This window comes from Notechis scutatus, chromosome 2, assembly GCF_049901735.1.
Source record: "Notechis scutatus isolate UNSWTSFEM ecotype Mainland chromosome 2, rNotScu1.2, whole genome shotgun sequence".
Classification (NCBI taxonomy): domain Eukaryota; kingdom Metazoa; phylum Chordata; class Lepidosauria; order Squamata; family Elapidae; genus Notechis; species Notechis scutatus.
The window spans coordinates 56,706,363-56,727,929 of record NC_142010.1 but is presented as its reverse complement, the minus strand read 5'-3'; the positions used below and the strand labels follow the sequence as shown (position 1 = coordinate 56,727,929).

The 21,567-nt window shown below is 37.7% G+C and overlaps 1 protein-coding gene across 1 annotated transcript in view; it reads right to left on the bottom strand.

Moving 5' to 3' along the window:
• Nucleotides 1-21,567, bottom strand: part of FAM120A (family with sequence similarity 120 member A) — a 61,058-nt gene that overhangs the window by 4,758 nt on the left and 34,733 nt on the right. The window contains exons 8-16 of the mRNA XM_026677225.2: nucleotides 20,337-20,424; nucleotides 18,381-18,605; nucleotides 17,517-17,691; nucleotides 15,824-16,073; nucleotides 14,718-14,832; nucleotides 8,149-8,358; nucleotides 7,032-7,212; nucleotides 5,231-5,368; nucleotides 3,813-3,954 (exon numbers count right to left, since the gene is read on the bottom strand). Coding sequence (XP_026533010.1) covers nucleotides 3,813-3,954; nucleotides 5,231-5,368; nucleotides 7,032-7,212; nucleotides 8,149-8,358; nucleotides 14,718-14,832; nucleotides 15,824-16,073; nucleotides 17,517-17,691; nucleotides 18,381-18,605; nucleotides 20,337-20,424 — 1,524 coding nt within the window. The remainder of the gene's footprint in view (nucleotides 1-3,812; nucleotides 3,955-5,230; nucleotides 5,369-7,031; nucleotides 7,213-8,148; nucleotides 8,359-14,717; nucleotides 14,833-15,823; nucleotides 16,074-17,516; nucleotides 17,692-18,380; nucleotides 18,606-20,336; nucleotides 20,425-21,567) is intronic.

Here is a 21,567-nt window from a genome sequence, read left to right as displayed (position 1 = left end):
ATTCCGTAGCCGAGACACTCATCTCCAGAACAAAATGCTTAGCCGACGAACACCTAAAAACCGAACTACACACTTTCACTAACGTACTAACAGCCAATGGATTCCAAAGAAAGAAGATTACCCACCTAATCCAAAAAGAAACCCCAACCAAAATCCAAGACAGAGAACAAGAGAATGGCAAAGCCCTCCTCCCATATAGAAAAGGCACTACAGACAAAATCATCAAGATCCTCCAAAAACACAACATTAAAACAGTATTCTGCACAAACAGAAAAATATCCACCATCCTAAGAAACCCTAAAGACAAAATCAAGTTAGAAAACCAAGGAGTATATGAAATCCCTTGCACCGCCTGCCCCACAACATACATCGGACAAACTAACAGAAGAATAAGTGCACCCATTGAAGAACACAAGAACTTAATCAAAAAAGAAGAACCGACCTCTTCCCTGGTCCAACACCTCAAAGCCACAGGACATGAGATTGACTTTAAAAATACCAGAACTATCACCAAAACCGAACACTTCAACAACAGAATAATCAGAGAAGCCATAGAGATAGAAAAATGCCCACACAGCATGAATAAACGAGATGATACCTCCCGCCTACCAGCCATTTGGAAACCCGCCCTCATTAACAAACGAGTACCTAACATGAAGAATGACACCAGACCCACACCCACGAGGGCCACACAAGATGCTACCACCACACTTCCACGTAGAAAGCAGACTCACACCCACACAGAAGATGAGACACGACCACGGACCAGAAGCCGTACCGCAGCTGCATCACTACCCACTTCAAACCCCTCCGACCCATACAGGAAGCGAACTGACGCCCACCATGAAGATGTGGCACGACCATGAAGCCAAACAACAGGATCACAGCTCACCAGCTCAAATCCCCCAGCAACTAAGACTAACCTGAGCACAAACAAGCCCCCACCTGAACAGGACACACCCCCAGCCAATCAGAACACAGCCAACCTCCCTACCAATCAGAACACAGCCAAACCCCCAACCAATTTGAAAACACCCCCACCCAATCTGAACACAGCCAAGCCCCCACCCAATCAAGTCACACCCCACTAGCAGTTAAAAGGAAGAAGCAGCTGCAAGCTCACATTACTCCGAGAAGCACAAAGCGAAGACACAAGCCTGAAGATGATGAATGAGACTTCATCGAAACGTCACCTAGATACTTCCAATCTTATGCGGGAGAAAACCCGAATAACCATATATATATATATATATATATATATATATATATATATATATATATATATATATATATATATATATATATATATGTATATATGTATATATTATATATGTATATATGTATATATGTATATATGTATATATATATATATATATATATATATATATATATATATATATATATATATATATATATATATATATATATGTGTGTGTGTGTGTGTGTGTGTGTGTGTGTGTGTTTTCTTAAGTTTTCGGTACTTACATGTATGGTATTCAGCTTTGTTCGGGTATTTTCCCACGTCATTATATTTGTGCTTTTAAAGCTGAATACCATACAGTTAAGTACCAAAATTAACTGTGTGTGGTGTGTGGTCGCTTGTTTGGGTATGTCATAGCGCTTTTAAAGATAAAATTTTGGCAGAAACATCTGCCATCATCAGGCTTCTGTATAGTGTTCGTCTGTGAGTCACAATCTCGTCTGTGAGTCACAATCTCTCTCTATATATATAGATTGGTTTGCATCTTCTCATTACTTAGCATGAAATATTTTTAAATTTCTCTTTAAATTAGATTCCTTTTCTTTAAATATTTGTATATAACAATACTTTTAGAATTACAGGTGAAACTCGAAAAATTAGAATATCATGCAAAAGTTCATTTCAGAAATGCAACTTAAAAGGTGAAACTAATATATGAGATACTCATTACATGCAAAGCAAGATAGTTCAAGCCATGATGTGTCATAATTGAGATGATTATGGCTTACAGCTCATGAAAACCCCAAATCCACAATCTCAGAAAATTAGAATATTGTGAAAAGGTTCAATATTCTAGGCTCAAAGTGTTCCACTCTAATCAGTTAATTAAGCCATAACACCTGCAAAGGGTTCCTGAGCCTTTAAATGATCTCTCAGTCTGGTTTAGTAGGAATCGCAATCATGGGAAAGACTGCTGACCTGACAGTTGTGCAGAAAACCATCATTGATACCCTCCATAAGGAGGGAAAGCCTCAAAAGGTAATTGCAAAAGAAGTTGAATGTTCCCAAAGTGCTGTATCAAAGCACATTAATAGAAAGTTATGTGGAAGGGAAAAGCATGGAAGAAAAAGGTGCACAAGCAGCAGGGATGACCGCAGGCTGGAGAGGATTGTCAGGAAAAGGCCATTCAAAATTGTTGGGGACTTTCACAAGGAGTGGACTGAGGCTGGAGTCAGTGCATCAAGAGCCGCCACACAGACGGATCCTGGACATGGGCTTCAAATGTCGTATTCCTCGTCAAGCCGCTCCTGAACAACAAACATCAGAAGCGTCTTACCTGGGCTAAAAAATAGACTTGGTCTGTTGCTCAGTGGTCCAAAGTCCTCTTTTCTGATGAGAGCAACTTTTGCATCTCATTTGGAAACCAAGGACCCAGAGTCTGGAGGAAGAATGGAGAGGCACACAGTGCAAGATGCTTGAAGTCCAGTGTGAAGTTTCCACAGTCTGTGTTGATTTGGGGAGCCATGTCACCTGCTGGTGTTGGTCCACTGTGCTTCATTAAGTCCAGGGTTAAAGCAGCCATCTACTAGGAAATTTTGGAGCACTTCATGCTTCCTTCCGCAGATGGAAGGAAGCTTTATGGGGATGCTGACTTCATTTTCCTATTAGGACCTGGCACCTGCCCACATTGCCAAAAGCACCAAAACCTGGTTCAATGACCGTGGGATTACTGTTCTTGATTGGCCAGCAAACTCGCCTGACCTGAACCTCATAGAAAATCTATGGGGCATTGCCAAGAGAAAGATGAGAGATATCAGACCGAACAATGCAAAAGAGCTGAAGGCCGCTATTGAAGCATCCTGGTCTTCTATAACACCTCAGCAGTGCCACAGGCTGATAGCTTCCATGCCACGCCGCATTGAGGTAGTAATTGCTGTAAAAGGGGCTCAAACCAAGTACTGAGTACATATGCATGCTTCTACTTTTCAGAGGTCTGATATTGTTCTATGTACAATCCTTGTTTTATTGATTGCATGTACTATTCTAATTTTCTGAGATTGTGGATTTGGGGTTTTCATGAGCTGTAATCCATAATCATCACAATTATGACAAATCATGGCTTGAACTATCTTGCTTTGCATGTAATGAGTCTATCTCACATACTGGTTTCCCCTTTTAAGTTGCATTACTGAAATAAATGAACTGTTGTACGATATTCTAATTTTTCGAGTTTCACCTGTATTAAAAAGAAAAAAACTTGAGTTTCCAATAAATTCAGACAGCAATGTGGCCTTCTATGTTGAGAAATGGTTCACAGATTCATGCCAATTTCATTGTCCCATGAAGGAGGCTCACAAATAAAACCAGTAATATTTTCACAGCAATCAACAACACACCTTGCAAAATGCCCAAAGTCATACAAATGTGATGGGCTGCATAAAAATTTGATAAATAAAATTAATCAGTCTTTACATTTACATTCTAACAAAATAAACAGCTGAGCCAATACACTCTGAATTGGACAATTACCACTGCTGTGTCATAAGTCAAAATCCAGCAGGCATCTCTTTTAATTAATCCAAACATAATTGCAATGTTGGTATTTGCTTACCCTCTTGGCCCTCCAACGGAAACCACCTGCAGAGGAAATGGCCCCCTGCTTCCTCCTCGACCACGCCTGCTTCCAGCCCAGTGGCCCACCACAGTGCCAGCTATTTCAAGCTTCCCTCCCTGAGAAGGAATGGGTTGGACACCTAAACCAAGATTTAAAAATGTGTTATTCAGGAACAGGAATTTAAATGGAGGAATGTTATTATCTCTGAAAAAAATATTTTTCTTTTTACGAGTGAAATCTGGCACATACCTGCATAGCCTTTGTGTAGGATTTAAGGCCACTGAGATAAGTGGCACAGCAAACTCAAACAAAATCCAATTCATTCATTTTTGTGAAATGTGATACAATGTAACTTTATCATTGGGTAAACTACTTTTACAAAACTTTGTAAAACAAATTTTGCTTCCACAATCCTCTTCCTGTTGTCAATAAAGAGTATTTTGGGGTTTGCTGGCATGTAAGTGAATAACTAGGGGCTACTAAGATAGACTCAATATTTCAAAGAAAATATTTGGATTTTTAATCCAGTTGTTTCAAACTTTCTTATTGAATAACTTGAAAAACAAAACAAGATGTTTGAGAATCTCAAATGTTTAATATTTACCAAAAAAGGAGAGTTGCATTAACTAATATTAAAAACACTGAAACAAGGTATAAATGCATTCTAAAACCTCCAGAAAGCTTTTCTTTCAAAATGCATCTAATTTTAAATTTGAACATTTGTATTTACCGGTATTGCTACAATTTGCTATTTTATTTTCAAACAAGCATTTCCAATGATCCAAGGAAGGAACATTAGCTATACCTCACTAATTGAGCTAATGGCAAAAAGGTTAAAAGTAGTTAGAATCAGAAGTAATGTAAATGTAAATTTACTGATGACTGCAATGTTGATATAGTCAGAGAATTTCATTCTTTTTTTGTATTTTATTATCTGGTAACAACACACAGCAACAAAGCCACTAAGGCTACTAAGCAATAAATAGCAAGTGCAGCATCTAGCCAACTTGATTTCAAAAGATAAGCAAAGTTAGGCTAGTTAGTTCCCAAATGAGAGATTACCAGGGAATTTTCAAAGCATCTCACAAAAGATGAGTGGCAAATCATTTTCATACTACCAAGAAAACTGCATGGCTGTAATCACTAGGGCCGAAGCTCATTCTGAGGACAACCTTAACTTTAACTGACATTAAATGGATCTTTAGTTTAGAAACCACAAAGCAATATGTGAAAAATAATTCAAATGCAGGAATTTTCTATTCTACCTTTTCACATACACTGAAGAAAATGGGAGAACTCTTTCTTTAAAATATGTGCTTTATTTTAGAAAGACAAACTCATACAATGAATGTTGGAAAGTTCCAGTCAATGCACTGCTGCTGTGAGCAAGAAGAAAAGGGGATTGTTGGTATTACCGCCCTGAAACTTGCTAGTCCTGTTGCCATCACTGCCAGAGAAATGTCCACAGTGTCCTCCTGTGGCAGTCACTCGGAAGGTCCGATATGCACCTGCTGCAACCGTTTCCCCATATGGGCCCCCAAAGCCATAGACTCCTGTGAATAGGAAAGGGACAGACCCTCTGTAAGGATTAATTCCCAGACTAAAGGTCTTTATAGGTAATAACTAACACCTTGAATTAGACCAGGTGGAGACCAGCAGTTTGTGCAGCAAAGGTGTTACAATGCACCACTTGGTTTGCCTGAGTAGCCATATTTTATACTAGCTGAAGCTTCCAAATTTCTTTCTCTTCTTCTCTTTCTCTCTCTCTCTCTCCAGATGCTGTCTTATTTATTTATATACAAGTGCATATTATATACACACTTGGCCATTCTGTATTGTACTATGCGCTTTTAAAATACTGCTATTTTTAAAAATTGTCAGCTGCGCAGACCCATTTTGGAGCCAGATGGCACATGAATCTGATTTTATCAATCAATCAATCATTCTCTTTTGCGATGTCAATTTCTGATGCATGTCAATGTTATATATAAAGAGCGATTAAAATCTGAAAATATATTTTTTAAATGTCTATTCTTAAATGATGAGATGGATAATTTATATTTTATAACTTAAAGCATAATTAAATTACATATGGAGTCCTTAGGACCTTGGTTGTTTTTCTGCAATGTTTCATTGCACAACTTGGTAACTTCTTCAGTGCGAGAAGGGATTTGCTGTTTATATGTAGTGGCCTGCCCTGTCAGTGTTGGGGGGGAATGCTATTTTCTCCTCAGTTGTCCCTTGGTTCGGCTGCTGTTTACTGCTTGATCGTTTGTCTGGTGTTAATCCTAGCTTACCTGGTTGTTGATTGCTGGTGATATGTTTGTTTCCTCTTTAGCTTTTTTATCAACTCTTTTGAATGGTATGTAAATGTTGTTTATTTCTTATGTATAAATATGTGTGTGTGTGTGTGTGTGTGTGTGTGTATATAGGTATGTAGCTCTAAGTGTGTTTGGGTCTTTTCCCGTGTAAGATTAAGAGCATCTTGGCGACGTTTCGGCAAGGTCCGAAACGTCGCCAAGATACTCTTAATCTTACACGGGAAAAGACCCAAACACACTTATACCTACACACACACACACATATATTCTTAAGTTTTCGCGGGTATTTATATGTACGGTATTCAGCTTTGTTTGGGTATTTTCCCACGTCATTATATTTGTGCTTTTAAAGTTGTAGCAACGTTTCGGCAGAATCTCATCTGCCATCATCAGGCTTCTGCCATCATCAGACGAACACTATACAGAAGCCTGATGATGGCATATATATATATATATATATGTGTGTGTGTGTGTGTGTGTGTGTGTGTGTGTGTTCTTAAGTTTTCACGGGTACTTACATGACCAATTTATTAGTATTAGTATTTATTATTTATTATCTAATCTCTCTTTCTATAAATAACTTTCAGGGTAAATTTCAATTGATTATTTTTGCCAGTTCAAATTAAAGTTCAATTGATTATTTTTGCCAATTGTTTTAATCTGTATTGATCTGCTTGACTGATATTCCACCATTCCATTAGGAGCTGTAGGTGATAGATGTAGGGTTTCCCCCTCCATTTTCACCTCAAAACTATGAGTTAGGTTGGTCTGAGATGTGAACCTGAGACTCCCTAGTCTAAAATCTTAGCCAATACATGCTTCCTGCACAAAGGTCCTAATATAACCTCTCATTAATTTATCTTGGATTAACTATCCAACAGTGACGCAATCTTACCAGTGAAGCCTCGGCCTCTGCCCTGAGGTGGAACTGGCCCAAAGTGCCGAGGATAAACAGAAGCTGGATAGAAAGGCATGGCAGGTGGTGGTGGGAAAGGGAGTGGATGGTTTTGCCTGGAGAAATTTAAACCTTCAAGGATGCTCTGGCGCATCTTTTCTACCTTGGCAGCTTGTTCAGCCTACAACAAACAATATGGCACAACATATTAATACTATGAATACAAATCAAGTATATTCATACATTTCTAAATGGCATTATTGCAGGTAGCTAACCAAGTTATTGACAGTATTTGCAAACATTAAATATTAGGGGACAGAAAATCAAGACATCAACAAATTATCTCCCTATAACACAAAATTGTTTCCCATATAATGTTTTATTTTCTTAACAAAATATTGAAATCAGTATATCCTCTGTACATTTTGGAAAATAAAGAGTATCAGAATACCCAGAATGATTTGAAAGCTTTAAAAATCTTTCAAACTAGTGTACATAAAATTTGGATAATTTGAATTTTAGCTAATATATAGGAACATCAAAGAAAGACATGGTTCTCCAGAATGTGAAAAATGCCATCTCCACCTGAGAAACCTTTTTTTAAAAAGAAAAAAAAAAGAAACAATGCATCCCAGTTAACAAAAAAGAAAGAGCAGATTCTGGATCACTTATGTGGTAAAAAGTAAGCAAATATAAAATTTGTAATGTTTCACAGATCACCTATATATGTCTGTACTTATAGCAAATTACTACAGATTAACTATTGTTAGTACACAGAATCATGAATTTTAAAAAAGTAAATTAAAAAAAAATCCAAATCAACTCAAATCACTGCAGCACAAAATAATTATCATTTTAAGGATTTGAACAATTAAGGATTAACTTCTTTGCTTGCACACAGATATACTTATAACAATCTACATTCAAGCAAGCTTTCAGCATGATATCAGGTAAATATACATTCTATTATATATTTAATTATATTTGCCCTTAGGCTAAAATCCTCTGCCTACAAATGAATTTGAGCTCGTTGCCAAAAGCAATCATACAGACTACCTATTTGTCCATACACATACACATTCAATTAAACTATCACCCACCGCAGGACCAACATTACCTGACCATCACAGAGGTCAATGAGGGGAGCTTTCTCCCGACTTGCTTTGATGAGCTTCGTCTGGAACAACTTCCCATCAAAGTACATCCATGGACAACAATGCTCCCATGGAATTGGCTGCCCACAAGCATCATTGGCAAACAATGCCATGTCAACACCACTCATGAATAATGCTGAGAGCTGAATTCCTCGAGGATCTAGGTTTTCAATCTTAAAAACAAAAGTGTAGAACTTTATTGATTAAAGTGTACATAAGGATACAAGATTAAAGAATTAAAGTATAGACAAAATGTTAAAATAGATTTAAATAATACTTTTAAAAAGATATAGCATGAATTTCTTGCAGTCATTGCTGTTAAGCAGTTAGTCTTGTTTAGGAATTTGTGAAACAACCTATAAATCATATACCGTATATACTCGAGTATAAGCCGAGTTTTTCAGCCCATTTTTTGTGCTGAAAAAACCCCCCTCGGCTTATACTCGAGTCAGATTCCCCTCTGAAAAAAAAATGGTGTGGAGCTCCGGAGCTGGGCAGGCGCTTCCCTGCTTCCGTGTTTCCTTCGCAACTTTTAAGCATGGGGGTAATCGGAAGCAGAAAAGTTCTTGCATGAGGATATATTTTTTCTTTTTTTAACTGTTTTTAGGGGGGGGAAAGACCCACCGTCATGTGAGAATGCTCAGACACGAAATCTATCCGCCCGAAAATAAGTGTGTGTGTGTGTGTGGGGATTTTAACAGAGGGAAGATGTAGGGAGAAGGCAAAAGCGACGGAAGATCCTTCAGGGGAAACTGAGGGGGAGACTCACCCTTGGTCCAGATGAGCCCCCTTCCCCGCCCCTAAGGAAGCAGAGGCAGCCAGCAAGGGCAGGCAAGCCCCACTTCACAGACTCCGTCTGTCCTCGCTCCCACCCAAAGCCACAAAGTCCCCCAATCGCGCAGCCCAGAATCGCCCTCCCCTCAGGGGGCAGCGACGCCCGGTTTTTCCTGAGACAAGAAGCTCCGCCGTGCAATGAAAGCGCCCTGGCTCTAGGCTCGCAGGCTCAGAAAACAACGTGAGCCGAGGTGGCTTCGGCTCCGCTCGGCTTCTCCAACATCCGGCGCCACCCTGTTCTATGTGCCGGGCAGGGCAAGTCCGAGCAGCCAGCACATAGAACAGGGCGGCACCGGAGATCATTAGCCGCCTCTTTCGCAGCACAAGAACAGGGTGGTGCCGGACCATTGGAGAAGCGGAGCAAAGCCGGAGATTAGTAGCTGCCTTTCGGCGAAGAAAGCTTCCCCCAACCAGCTGGCTGGTCGTCTCCTCCTCGGCCATACAGAACAAACAGGCAGAAAGGAGGAGAGCAGCTGGCCAGTTGGGGAGGCTTCTTGTGCTGCGAAAGAGGCGGCTAATGATCCCGGCTCGCTCGGCTTCTCCAACATCCGGCGCCGCCCTGTTCTATGTGCCGGGCCCGGCAAGTCCGAGCAGCCAGCACATGGAGCAGGGCGGCGCCGGAGATCGTTGGCTGCTTCTTTCGCAGCACGGGAGGCCTCCCCGGCTGGCCAGCTGCTCTCCTCCTTCTCTGCCTGTTTGTTCTGTGTGGCCGAGGAGGAGGAGACCGGCCAGCTGGTTGGGGGAGGCTTTCTGCGCCAAGGGAGGCGGCTGCTGGTCTCCGGCTTTGCTCCGCTTCTCCGATGGTCCGGCGCCGCCCTGTTCTTTACTTGGGCAGCCGGGCGCCCGCAGCGGCGCCCACGGCGGCAACAGGCAGTTCCGCCCGGGCTCCGCTCAGGTGTCCGGCTGGGGCTGTCGGGAGTTGCTGCCGCCAGTGTGGCTCCGGTCCCGCGTTGCCTTGGGAAGGGTGGGGCAAAACCAGGAGCCGCTGAGCCTGAGCCTCCGGTGCCGCTGCTGCCGTTGCAAAGCACTGCCGCGGCTCTTCCTTTTTGCCTTTCCCTTCCCGAGGCGATGCGGGACTGGGGCCGCGCCGGCGGTAGCGACTCCTGACTCAGGGGGCCTCCGAGGGGAGGGGAAGAGAGTGACTCCTGCCTCCCGCTGTCATCATCATCATCTTCTTTTGGGTTAGTGAATCAATTAAACCTTTCATGATAGTGAGATCGTTTCCCAAATTAATTATTTTTATTTTTGAAATTTACCAGTAGCTGCTGCATTTCCCACCCTCGGCTTATACTCGAGTCAATAAGTTTTCCCAGTTTTTTGTGGTAAAATTAGGTGCCTCGGCTTATATTCGGGTCGACTTATACTCGAGTATATACGGTAGTTTGCTTAGCTATTCTCTGTATATTAGTGAGAAATACCACAGAAATCTGTGAGTGCACATGAATTAGAAATTGCATATTAATACTCACAGCATTTAGCCAACTACAGCTCATTTCCACACCTCACCCAAGCTAAACAGAATCAAATCGGTTAGTACCTAGATAGAGAATCACTAGGAAAACTATACCAGAGCTATAAGGTAGACTGAGAAAAACTATTATAGAGAAGACATTATGGCATTTCAATATTGCCAAACGAAATACATGAATGTGTCTGTGGAGTTACACCTAACTTAACAGAACCTTTAACATTCTTCTATCACTAATCCAAAAGAGGCATTTGCACAGACATCTAAAATAGCAATGCATGTTATTAGGATGTCTGTCTTTCTCTTCTGCCAATCCTGCACAAGACTTGACTTTAAGAAGAGATGCTTGTCCCTCCTCCATCACAGAAGAAGTCCCAAGTTCTTTAAATGATAGACAGCCTGAAGTACTGGAGCTGCGTGAGGTTCCAAACTCTGTTTTTGTACCCACCCAAGCTCACTTTCACCATTGCAGCTGAAAACCAACACCTCAAAAATAAACAAATTAAAAGTTCAAAAATAAAATCCCTATAAGTTCTGTTCATATCTGCAATGTTGTTCTCTGCAGCACTTGATTCTCCCCAAATGATACCTGGAGTCTGTAGATACTGAAAACTCACCTATGCTTGGATTAGGTATTGAAATATAACATGTTTTTGCCACTTTAAAAAGAATAAAATTTGTCCCAATTACTGACAAATGTGAACAGTGAGTGGTGTGATTAGTTTAGCTATAGCACTACTACCATGATAAAGTTGGAGAAGAAAATATCCCAAAGGCAGGGGAAAATGCAAGAATGCCTTAATAAGCAAGAAAAAAATAAATTGATTTCATTGTAGAAAAAGCTTGTACAGACACATTATGGAAATTAATGATGCAAATCATTATCCAACTAACAGAATAGCAAATAATTGCAGTAAAAGTTGAGGCATATCCTTTTTTGTTATCTTAAGTACAATATTTAGCAACATTAATAAACATAATGCATGTCTTCACATTTTTTACAAGACTGTTATTATAAAAAAAATTGGGGTAGCTTTCTAGCCAAACCCAATTATTTCTCTCCTTTTCTCAGTTAAAAATCAGGAGCTGTCACTTAGTACAGCTGATGGATGATCCACTGTTCAGACTCCTCAGGAAACCCAAGATATGACTGGATTTTCTAGATAGAGAAAAAATAGCTTAGAACTATTTTATATGTGAAAGAATTCTAATAGTCTATTACAGGGATAAGCAAGCTTTTCAGATGGTATGGGGATGTTTTGACTTTTGCAACTTTGCTGCATGTATTCTCAAAAACTGGTTGCCATGAGTAGAGGCTTTCTTATTTATAAATTGGGTGTCAAAGGTAAAGATTTGCCTAATTATAAAATGGCTGCACCATTGGAGGGCTTGTCTAATCACAAACAGTATGATCAGCAATATCTCTGTCAAACAGTATGATCAACAAAATCTCTTTAGGTTTGGGTAATAGGAAGATACACGTGTAAATTTAGCACAGAACTACCTTTAACTGCCATTTTTGTTTTCTAAGAATGTTTGTGGAGTTTGCGTGGAGGACAGAGACATGATCCTAAATAAAAATGAAGCTAAAGGTGGTGCTTTCATTTCTTTAAAATGAAAGGAATCCTTTAAAAATTAAAGAAAGGAAGATATCCATAAACATTGGTAGTTGTGAGTACCATAACTAACTCTGATATAGTTTACAGAACTGAATCAACAAGTGTATTATCATGTTTTTCTCTGGGAAAGAGAGGAGGAAATATTTTGTCTGTTTGTTGCCTTGCAGTAGCTCTGGAAACACACATTGAAGGATTTGTACAGAATGGGAAGTAGCTTTGGGAAGCAGGAGACAAGTAACAACCACTTTCACTTTCCATTAGCAAAAGTTTCCAGCAGCCCAAAGTCTCTTCCATCGTCGTAGGTGTATATTTGGATTCTACCTATCAAATGTTAATTTCATTTACACTGGTACAACAATCCATCAACATCAGCCTATGTTTTGAAACTGGATAGTAACTAGATGCTATCAAAACGTTTTAGACTTCAACAGCCACACATCCTAACCAGCATAGCCACTGACCATGCTATCTAGGAAATACAAGAATTGGAATCTAATACATTTGAAGGGAAAAACTGACTGGGCCAGAACATTCAAAATTTTTAAATGTAAATTTATATATGTCAGGGATGGGTTTACCGAAAAAGAGCAGTTAGATCAGATTCTCAAGATACATCCAATGTGTCCTATAGAAACAAACTTATGGTGACAGTGTCATAACTGCAATAAATACAGTAGCATTATGAAAATGAAGTCCTATATGATGTGCACAGCATGCCATAAATCTTATATAGCATGCATTACTGTTGACCGAAAAATTTATTTTATTTCTGTCAAACCTAACTTGCTAATAAAATAGACTGTGTATACATAATTATTCTACATGCTTGAATTTTGAAAATGAAAGTACAAGTCAACAAGATGAATTCAGCCTTTTATTGTTGGACAAAATTTGAGATTTACTGTCATCCAGTATGGTTCTTTTCCAAGTCACTCACCTGTAATTCTAAGCTCATACTGATTTAACTGGGGTAATTTACATTCAGAATACAAATACTGCCTTACTGGGTCTGGCCAATGATCAATTTAGCCCAGCATCCTGTCTTCAACTCTAGCCTATATCAGACGATAGAGCCATGGTGTGAGGTAGGCCTCCCTAAGGAAGTACAAGTTGTTAGCAGGAAAGCAGTGAGCGGTTGCTGAGAAAAAGACAGAAAAGTGGGGAAGGGGAGGAAAGGGAAGTTCTACAGAAAGAAGCAAGACAAGCAAAAACAAAAATTACCTATATAGATGGGACAAAATCTTCATCAAAAAGTGCAGTTTAACAAAAAAAAAAAATCACAAACTCTTTCTGCTGAATGATTTGAATGTTATTATTTTCTCAGTTTGAGAATCTTTTGAGATTATACATTAATTATGTCATATGAAACTTTCCAGAATAACCTTGGGAACGGAAAATGATATCAATGGTTTCCACAACATGGGTATAATCGTATTTGGGTTCCTTGGTAAAATGAGCCAATTCAAATAATCTTTTAAAAAACGGACCAAAAATACTGATTTGAATAAATCCACCAAAAACTGGATGAAGTCCAGGGTGGAATTCTCTCCTCTCTGCTGCCTATTTCAGTAGAGGAAATGCAGATATTTTCAGCTGAAAGTGCCAAATACTTGTACTTCAACCTTTTACTTGAAATTCAGATATATTTTTTACCGGTAATAAAAGCTGTACACATACTCCGGTACAGATCCTTTAGCCTATCACATATTTATTTAAACATTGTAATTATGAATGTCATTTCCATTAAGGAATTGTATATGGTTGTTGACAAAGTAAGGAGACAAATTAAAAATTAAATTGTTATTTAACTTTCAATACAAAATATGTAGGGACTTTAAAGCAAGCCACATGACTACATCTAAAGCTAAAATGGGTAAAATTGTGTTTTCTATGATGGAAAAAGTATGTCTTGGATATATCATTAATACTTAGGTGATCTGCTAATTAAACAACAGTTCTTAAATGCAACAAAATCTTTCAGTATCTATCATGCATCCATCTATGAATACTTTACTGAAAATGGATGCTTAATCTATTTGGACAAGGACGTGATGAATTTTATAATGTGGTAGTAAATTATCATTTTAATAATATTAATGTAATTGCTTAAGTGGAGAAATTCAAATGACAATGAAAACTGGTAATAGGATTGAATTCTACCCATCCCATTACTGGTAATCATGATCAATATGCTTAAGTAACCATTTCTCTGATATTATTTATTTAGAAGTACATATGTAGAGGTGGAATCTTGTGAAGACATGCAGGTATTCTTTAGGAAAAGATAAAGTAAAATAAAATGAAATGAAATGAAAGGGGTGATTTAAAGGTTAGAGCTCTGAAAGCCATGATATAAAACAAAAATGAATACAGTATCAGGTAAAGAAAAGCAAAAACCAGCACATTTCCTTTGAAAATTGAAGCAGATTTCATTATCTGCAAGTTATTACTGAGCTGGTGTTGAAGGCAGAAATTCTTCCTGTCCACATACTATTTTGATGAACAAGTGGATGAAAATAGAAAATACTGACAAAAGAAAATAATACTGCTTTGCAAAGCACTTGAATTAATAAGGATTAAATGCTCCATAAAGACCAACTTCAGAAGTCACCTTTAGTTCCTGCAGTTGGTCAGGTTCATAGAGTTTTGGAGATAAAGCTTGAGCCAAGAAGGCATCAAGTTCTTGGCGACGAAGTATCCGAACTCCAGGCCACTGCACCATATATCTACAAAGACAAAGAACCCTGGGTAAACCATTTCTGAAAAGCTATGTAATACTTATGATGTCTGTATACAACAATGCTTAAATAAGGTATAGCATTAATAAAAGCACTGTAATTACATCCAAAGTAGATCCAAACTATAGATGTAGAAAATTAAGCCATTGACAGCAAGAGGCAGAAAAGTCAGAAACTGCTCCGGAGCCCATATTGTAATCTAGAACAGAAGTGGTACCAGAGAGGAATCAATGGATAGCTTTTTTCTTTCTTTCTATGAAATGGAAAAAAGGCCTTGAATTTGTGTGAGACGTGTTCTGAATTTAATTCATGATTTTACAAAACTGAAACTTAATTACGTTATTTTGATAGAAAGTACTTCTATAGGATGTATTTAATAAAATTTAGAATTTTTGTGTTTTTTTACATTCTAGATCCTATGTAATCTTCCTGTGCTAATTTTAAAAAAGCCAATGAATATTAAAATTAACTAATCTAACTAAAATTATGGTAGAAGGGGCTTAGAACAGTCTGAAACTAAAAGAAGCACATTATTTTCAATGCTAGAATGAAACCGGCATGGCTGAAAATCAAGGACTGTTCACCCTGGGAGTCTTAAAATTGCTTTTGGTAAACTGCTTTCTATTTTATTCACCCAACATATTTTCAATCTATATCCTCCATATTTGAATGGATTACATCCCTACAATTATTCTCTTTTAACTAATCTGTTCTTTCCATTGTCCCTAAAAAAAAGAAATGATGCTTTGCTGCTTTCTCCACCCCAATAGGTATTTCCATGTACTTGTCTTAATTGTTGTGTAATGTAAACTGAGTAACAAACTTTTAAGTCTTAATTTGTGTTTAGTCTAAAAAAAAAGTCAATTCTACATGACAAGTTCTATCAACAAAACAATAACATTCTTACATAATTATACATATACAGCATTATCAAGAAGAATTTTTACCATATGCTAATATTAATCAACAATATACTCACCTTAATACACAACAGAGCACCATTAGGTGAGTGGGCACATTAGCTGGATTTAGCATTGCTGGTGTGTCTGACCTCATACAGGCCAAGAATGCCCTCATTCGTCGGTTCTTGTCCTCTACTGCTTTCCCCAACCAAAGCTTCTTCAAATTAGGGCAGGTCCATTCCCTAAATGCAAGAGCTTCTACTAACTCAGGAGTCTGGGGAGACTTTCCTTTGTAAGCAGCCCATTCCTTAATTATCACTGGCGAGACTGCAGAATTGAAAAAAAAAAAAGGAAACAAAATAGTTTATGCACAAATACCATTTCGCCAATACCTTTTGTCAGTGTATTTTATTTGCATTTATAACATTTAGACTTATACTAGGAATCAATCTCAAAAGATTTGCTTTCTTACACTGAACCTGAACTCTATTCATAACTTGCAAAATGCATTCTCATTGATACTGCCTAGCCATTACTCATATTAAAAGCCTCTCTGTTTTTGATGAATTTTCAGAATCTTAGTCCACCAAGAAGCTAGAAAGACATAAAATGCAGCAACTGCATTTTAGAACATTTAAAATCTGCAGTGTCTTTATAAATAATTGCCTGATCATATCATGTGAATTTCAGGCATTCCTGCTTGAGGATGATATTTTCTAAATATGAAACTACAGTGAGAAGGTCTATGGGAAATCCTCTGAAGATGAAATTAAGAAACACGGAGGAGACTTTTCACCAGATAGTTGGCAGTTTAGTTGTTTCTGGCTTTAACAGTTAGCACTAACATTTTGAATTAGGCCTGGCAGCCAGTATATGGAGATTACAATTGCAGAAACCACTCTCGATTAATAATCTGGCAGTTGGATTTTGAAGTAACTAAATTCCAAAACCATATGCACAAATAGCTAAATATTCAAATGTTACTTGCCCATGCATAAATTACTCCAAGTTATCCTGCCCAAGAGGGCTGCAGCTTGCGTATCAAAACTTGCATATCAAATTGAGCTGATAAAAGGCAGCTCTAACCACTGAGACCATTTGTATCTCCACTGACAAAAATTTCTCCATAGCAGAATCAAGAATATGGATGGATGAAAATACAATAACAACCTATCCACCTCAAGGAAGTTTACACTGAGCTTTACTTTATTAGCCATCATGAAGCCCATTATCCTACTCAGGGACCAGCTTAAGAAATTCACTACCTCTCCTTGATTATAAATGGCATTTCATACTGATAAGCAGGAGAAAACTAAACCCTGAAGTACCTTGTGAATGCCATAGAACAGAATAATAATCATCCAGCTTCACCTTCTGTACAGTGAATCCAAGTAGAAATACAAAATTTGAATGCTATCTCTCCCTGGCTATGGACAGCCTATGCATAATTGTCCACATTCCTGATGAATATTCAGCAATTGCAACCAATCCAGTGTGATGTTTACTGTGTTTTATTAATTAAAAATATTTTAGTGCTTTTAATTTGTCCACAGCATGATTCAAAATGCTAAATATTGCTTCACATCCCCAAATCCTTGCACTATAGGTACAGAAATGCTGAGCAACTGAAAAATGAATTACTTTGGCAAATTATACCTTTTTTATATTTGCAAATTTAAATCACTGTTATCCTACATCATAATTGAGGCAAAGAATAGATTAGTGATGTTTCAAGTTAATTCACCATTATAATAAAAAACAAATACATACATTCAGGAGGAAGTCTGTTCTTTCTAAAAGCAAGCCTCTCTGTTTTTTTCCTGCTTTCTGCCAAACTAAACAGGACTCCATAAACATACTGACGAACTGGCCTATAAAGAAGAGCAGCAGGAGGCAGGTCTTTGTTTGCTTCATCTTCAATAGAAACTGAAATTTTAATCTCACCCTGTAGATGAACAAAATGATGAGCAGGTTTTAGGGATCTTATTTATGGTATGGTATCTTACCTGCTGAAATATCCACAACTTGCAGGAAATAACTGTATGACATATACATTTGGTTCCTTTAGTATTTACACAATAACTTTAATACCCTAACCTCATTCACCCCTGCCCTTTTAATTTCAATTCAGTTTACCTAATTTCATGTCTTTTTTGTATATAAATGTATATTTATAGTTTAGTTATATTTTTAAAATCTCATTCTATGAAGCCACTGTTTTCAAATATATCAAAAATTTTGATCTCATTTGATAGAAATGTGATTTCCAAGGAGTATCACGAAGTAACATGGTAGCATGTAAGAAACATATTATCATACATGGGCAAAATTTAAAAATATGTGAAATAACACATTTTAGATAAACTGAAGAGGGAGCTTTGAGGACTTAAAAACAACCTAACACAAAATTTGTTTTGTACAAATGCTTCTTATTGGCATCGAGCTGGGAATAGGATTGATCTTGTGCACTGTCAAAAAAAGCCCAAGTTCTTTTAAAAAGTACTGTGTAAAGTGAATAAATGTGAATCGAATATATTGTTCATTTTACTAAATCAAAGTTTTTCCCACATATGAACTAAAAGCAAGAGATAACAGTAATCTCTTTGGAATTCTTGCCTTGTCAGAAAATCTTACCTTGGTTAGGATATGAAATATGTAGGGATACATTAATCCTTTTTTGTGTCTGTGTTCTGCTACTCTTAATACTTCAGGTGCTACAGGAGGTAATGGAGGAGTGGTAATATCCATATGGTTCCTGGTGGGCATTGACAACAGACATGGGATTTGTGTGCTACTGGTTTGGTTCCCTTTAACTTCAGCTGCCTGATTCCCTGAAGAAACAGTAGAGGAACCTTCCACCTACAATATACAATAAAGTCATTTTTGAAATGGGGAAACATTTTTGCAATGAGAATTACAAAATATTATGAAATTTTAACGATCCAGAAAGCTTTATGTACATTCAATCACATTTGCAACACATTTACAGAAAATAGAACAAACAACCCAATTCACGGTCTCTTCATTCTCACCTTCACCTCTTCTATACTGTAAAACTAAATCGGGTTATTCGTTCTATTTTCTCTAAATGTGTTCCAAATGTGATCGACTTCTTTCTTCTATAACTGAATAATATTCATGAACGATATATCTGGAACAAAGTTCAAACTGTTTGAGTTCCTTTAGATTTTTTTATAAATGGCTTGTTTCAAATCCTGCACCTGAAATAAAGTTCCTAAACCTTTTAACATTTTAATATTTTATCAAAATTAATATTTTGATAAAAATTGAATTGCCATTTGTATATCAAATGCTATTGCTTTTATTCTGTATTCTTTATTTTAATTTTTAAGAAGTGATCTATTTTTCTACTGACTGAACTATTATGGATTAGAGAAGTAGAGTTAGCAGTTCCCCTGCCAATGGAGGAAAACTTGATGTTACACAAATGCTAAAAGCCTTGACAACCCACGGTATAAGGTGAGGTCAGCACCTTTTTCTTTTCTTTTTTGCATTTGTGCACGTTTTTGCATTATGCATAGAAACTAACTGAAAACTATTGCATATTTTTCAACACTAGATTTAAAGTAGATTTAAAGTAGATTTAAAGTTATCCGTTCGAACCATTACCATATACATTAGAGAAGGAGGAGGAAGGGTATGAGAAGAGAAAAGAAAAACTAAAGCAGAGAGAGCCTCCTCTGTTTTAGGACAGTGTAATTTGCCTAGGGTGGTAATGATGCATCTTATACTAAGTATTTCTATATGTGAATCATGGTCGTTCCCACAACCTTTCTGTTTAATAGACAAAGTCTTCCTTTTTGGCTAGGTATTTTTTTTATCAGTAGAAACTGATTTTAAAAGCTTGTATTAGTCATGTTCTTTAGCAGGAACTGGGACAATTAATAAGATCTGATTTTATTAAGTAGTATTCTTAGATGCTAAATTAGCTAAATGGTTTATTACAGTTTTTGAATGAACCTATTGTGCTTTGTTTTCCATTTGTGCCCATGCCACAATAAACATTCTCAGCAGGAAATAAAAAATAAATCTAGTTACATACTGCAGTTATTAGTTTGATGCCATAAAGAATAAATATGTACCAGAATCTCAAGTCAATTCTTTTCCTCACCTCAAATTACATTCATTATTATGCACAGAAAAGTATATCACTTAGATGCAACCTGATTCTTCTCTATCTCAAGTAACGTAATTCATGCTTTTACTCAGAAGCAAACACAACAGATTTCAATGAGTTTAAAGTTCTACACCAGTATGCATAGAACTATCACATTAATTGGCAGTTTTAGGTTACAACTTGCTCAGCCTTCTAAGTATTCGTGAACACTAGGGACTACTTTTCTTCTGCTCTGCACTACTAGCCAAATAGCTGTCAGAGAAGATTATTTTTTCTTGCACAGAAGGAAATGAAAACATTGCTTCATTGGTCAGTGGACGCAGCCCAATTTGTGTCATCGAGGAAAAATGATGGCTGCATCTTCTAGGAATCTAAGTGATTCCATGTCCTCTACCATTAACCAAATAATCATAAAAACACATACACAAATTTCATAATGGTCAACACATTACCTTTGATTGGTGTCCTGGATCCCCACATGCTTGATTTTCTGACTGAGTTCCTATTTTTTCCCAATTCAATTTGTTTCCACCAACATGACTGGACAGAGAAAGAAAAGCCCAGACAAACAAAATATTGTCAGGATTATAATGCAAGACTCTATAAAACAGTATCCAGGCAAAGCACACATTCGTTTTGTGCTATGCTGACTCCAACTATTTCAGAGTAAAGTCAAAGTAATGTGTTCTTCTCTTTGAAAAGACTGTGATAGCTTGATTTTGAGCAACCAAAAGGGCACTCTCTCTCTACCTTTCTCCTTCAGTATGTGTGGCTACTGTTAGGAACGATTGTTACCTAACAGTTGGGTTGGCAATATATAAACCAGGATAGTCATTTAATACTGTTGTATCTTTAATAGAATGTTGTAATTGTGATTGGCTGAGGTTCCTCCAATGGCCATAAGATGGAGCCAGAAACCTGGCTTGTTCTTTTTTGCATTTCCTTTTGCCTTTTGCCTGATCGTCATTCTGCTTGAATTGCTGTGAGTCTTGCAACTATTCACAAACTCCATTTACTGAACTTTGTTTATGATACTGGTAAAGAAAAGGACTTCGTTTTTGGATTATCCCTGGACTGATTATTTTGAATACTAACTGCTTTAACCGTGTATGATTTGGACTGTTTGTTGGACTTTGTTTACCTGTTTACAGGAAGTAAAACTTACATTTTACTATTCAGTGTATCTTTGTGCTGGTTGTGTGTTATTCATCACCACTCTCACTATGTTTCCCTGAGTGCACGCATTCTCCTAACGGGGAATACCTCTACAGCTACATACTGAAAAGCCATGGACTTCTCTTTCTACAGATAGTCCTTGATCTATGATCATTCAGTGAGTGACTGATCAAAGTTATCATGGTGTTGAACTAGGAACTTATGACTAGTCTCCAAGTTATGGCTTCTGCAGCAACCCCATAGTCATGTGGTAAAAATTTGGTTGCTTGTCAATGGGGCTGTTTAACGATACCCACTGCCTATTTCTCTCCATCTATATCCTGCACTTCAGAGCCCTACAACCCTAGTTGACCTTTGCTGCCTTCTTGCTGTGCAGCTGCTAATGAGGCATGCCTGCCCTGGCCCTTCGCAGAAGGTTTTCTTTCCCAAGTAATGCACAGTAGTTTCCTTGCTGGATCTAGAGAAGATAGCCTTTATCTGGCGAGCAGCTGCTTCATAAAAGATCAA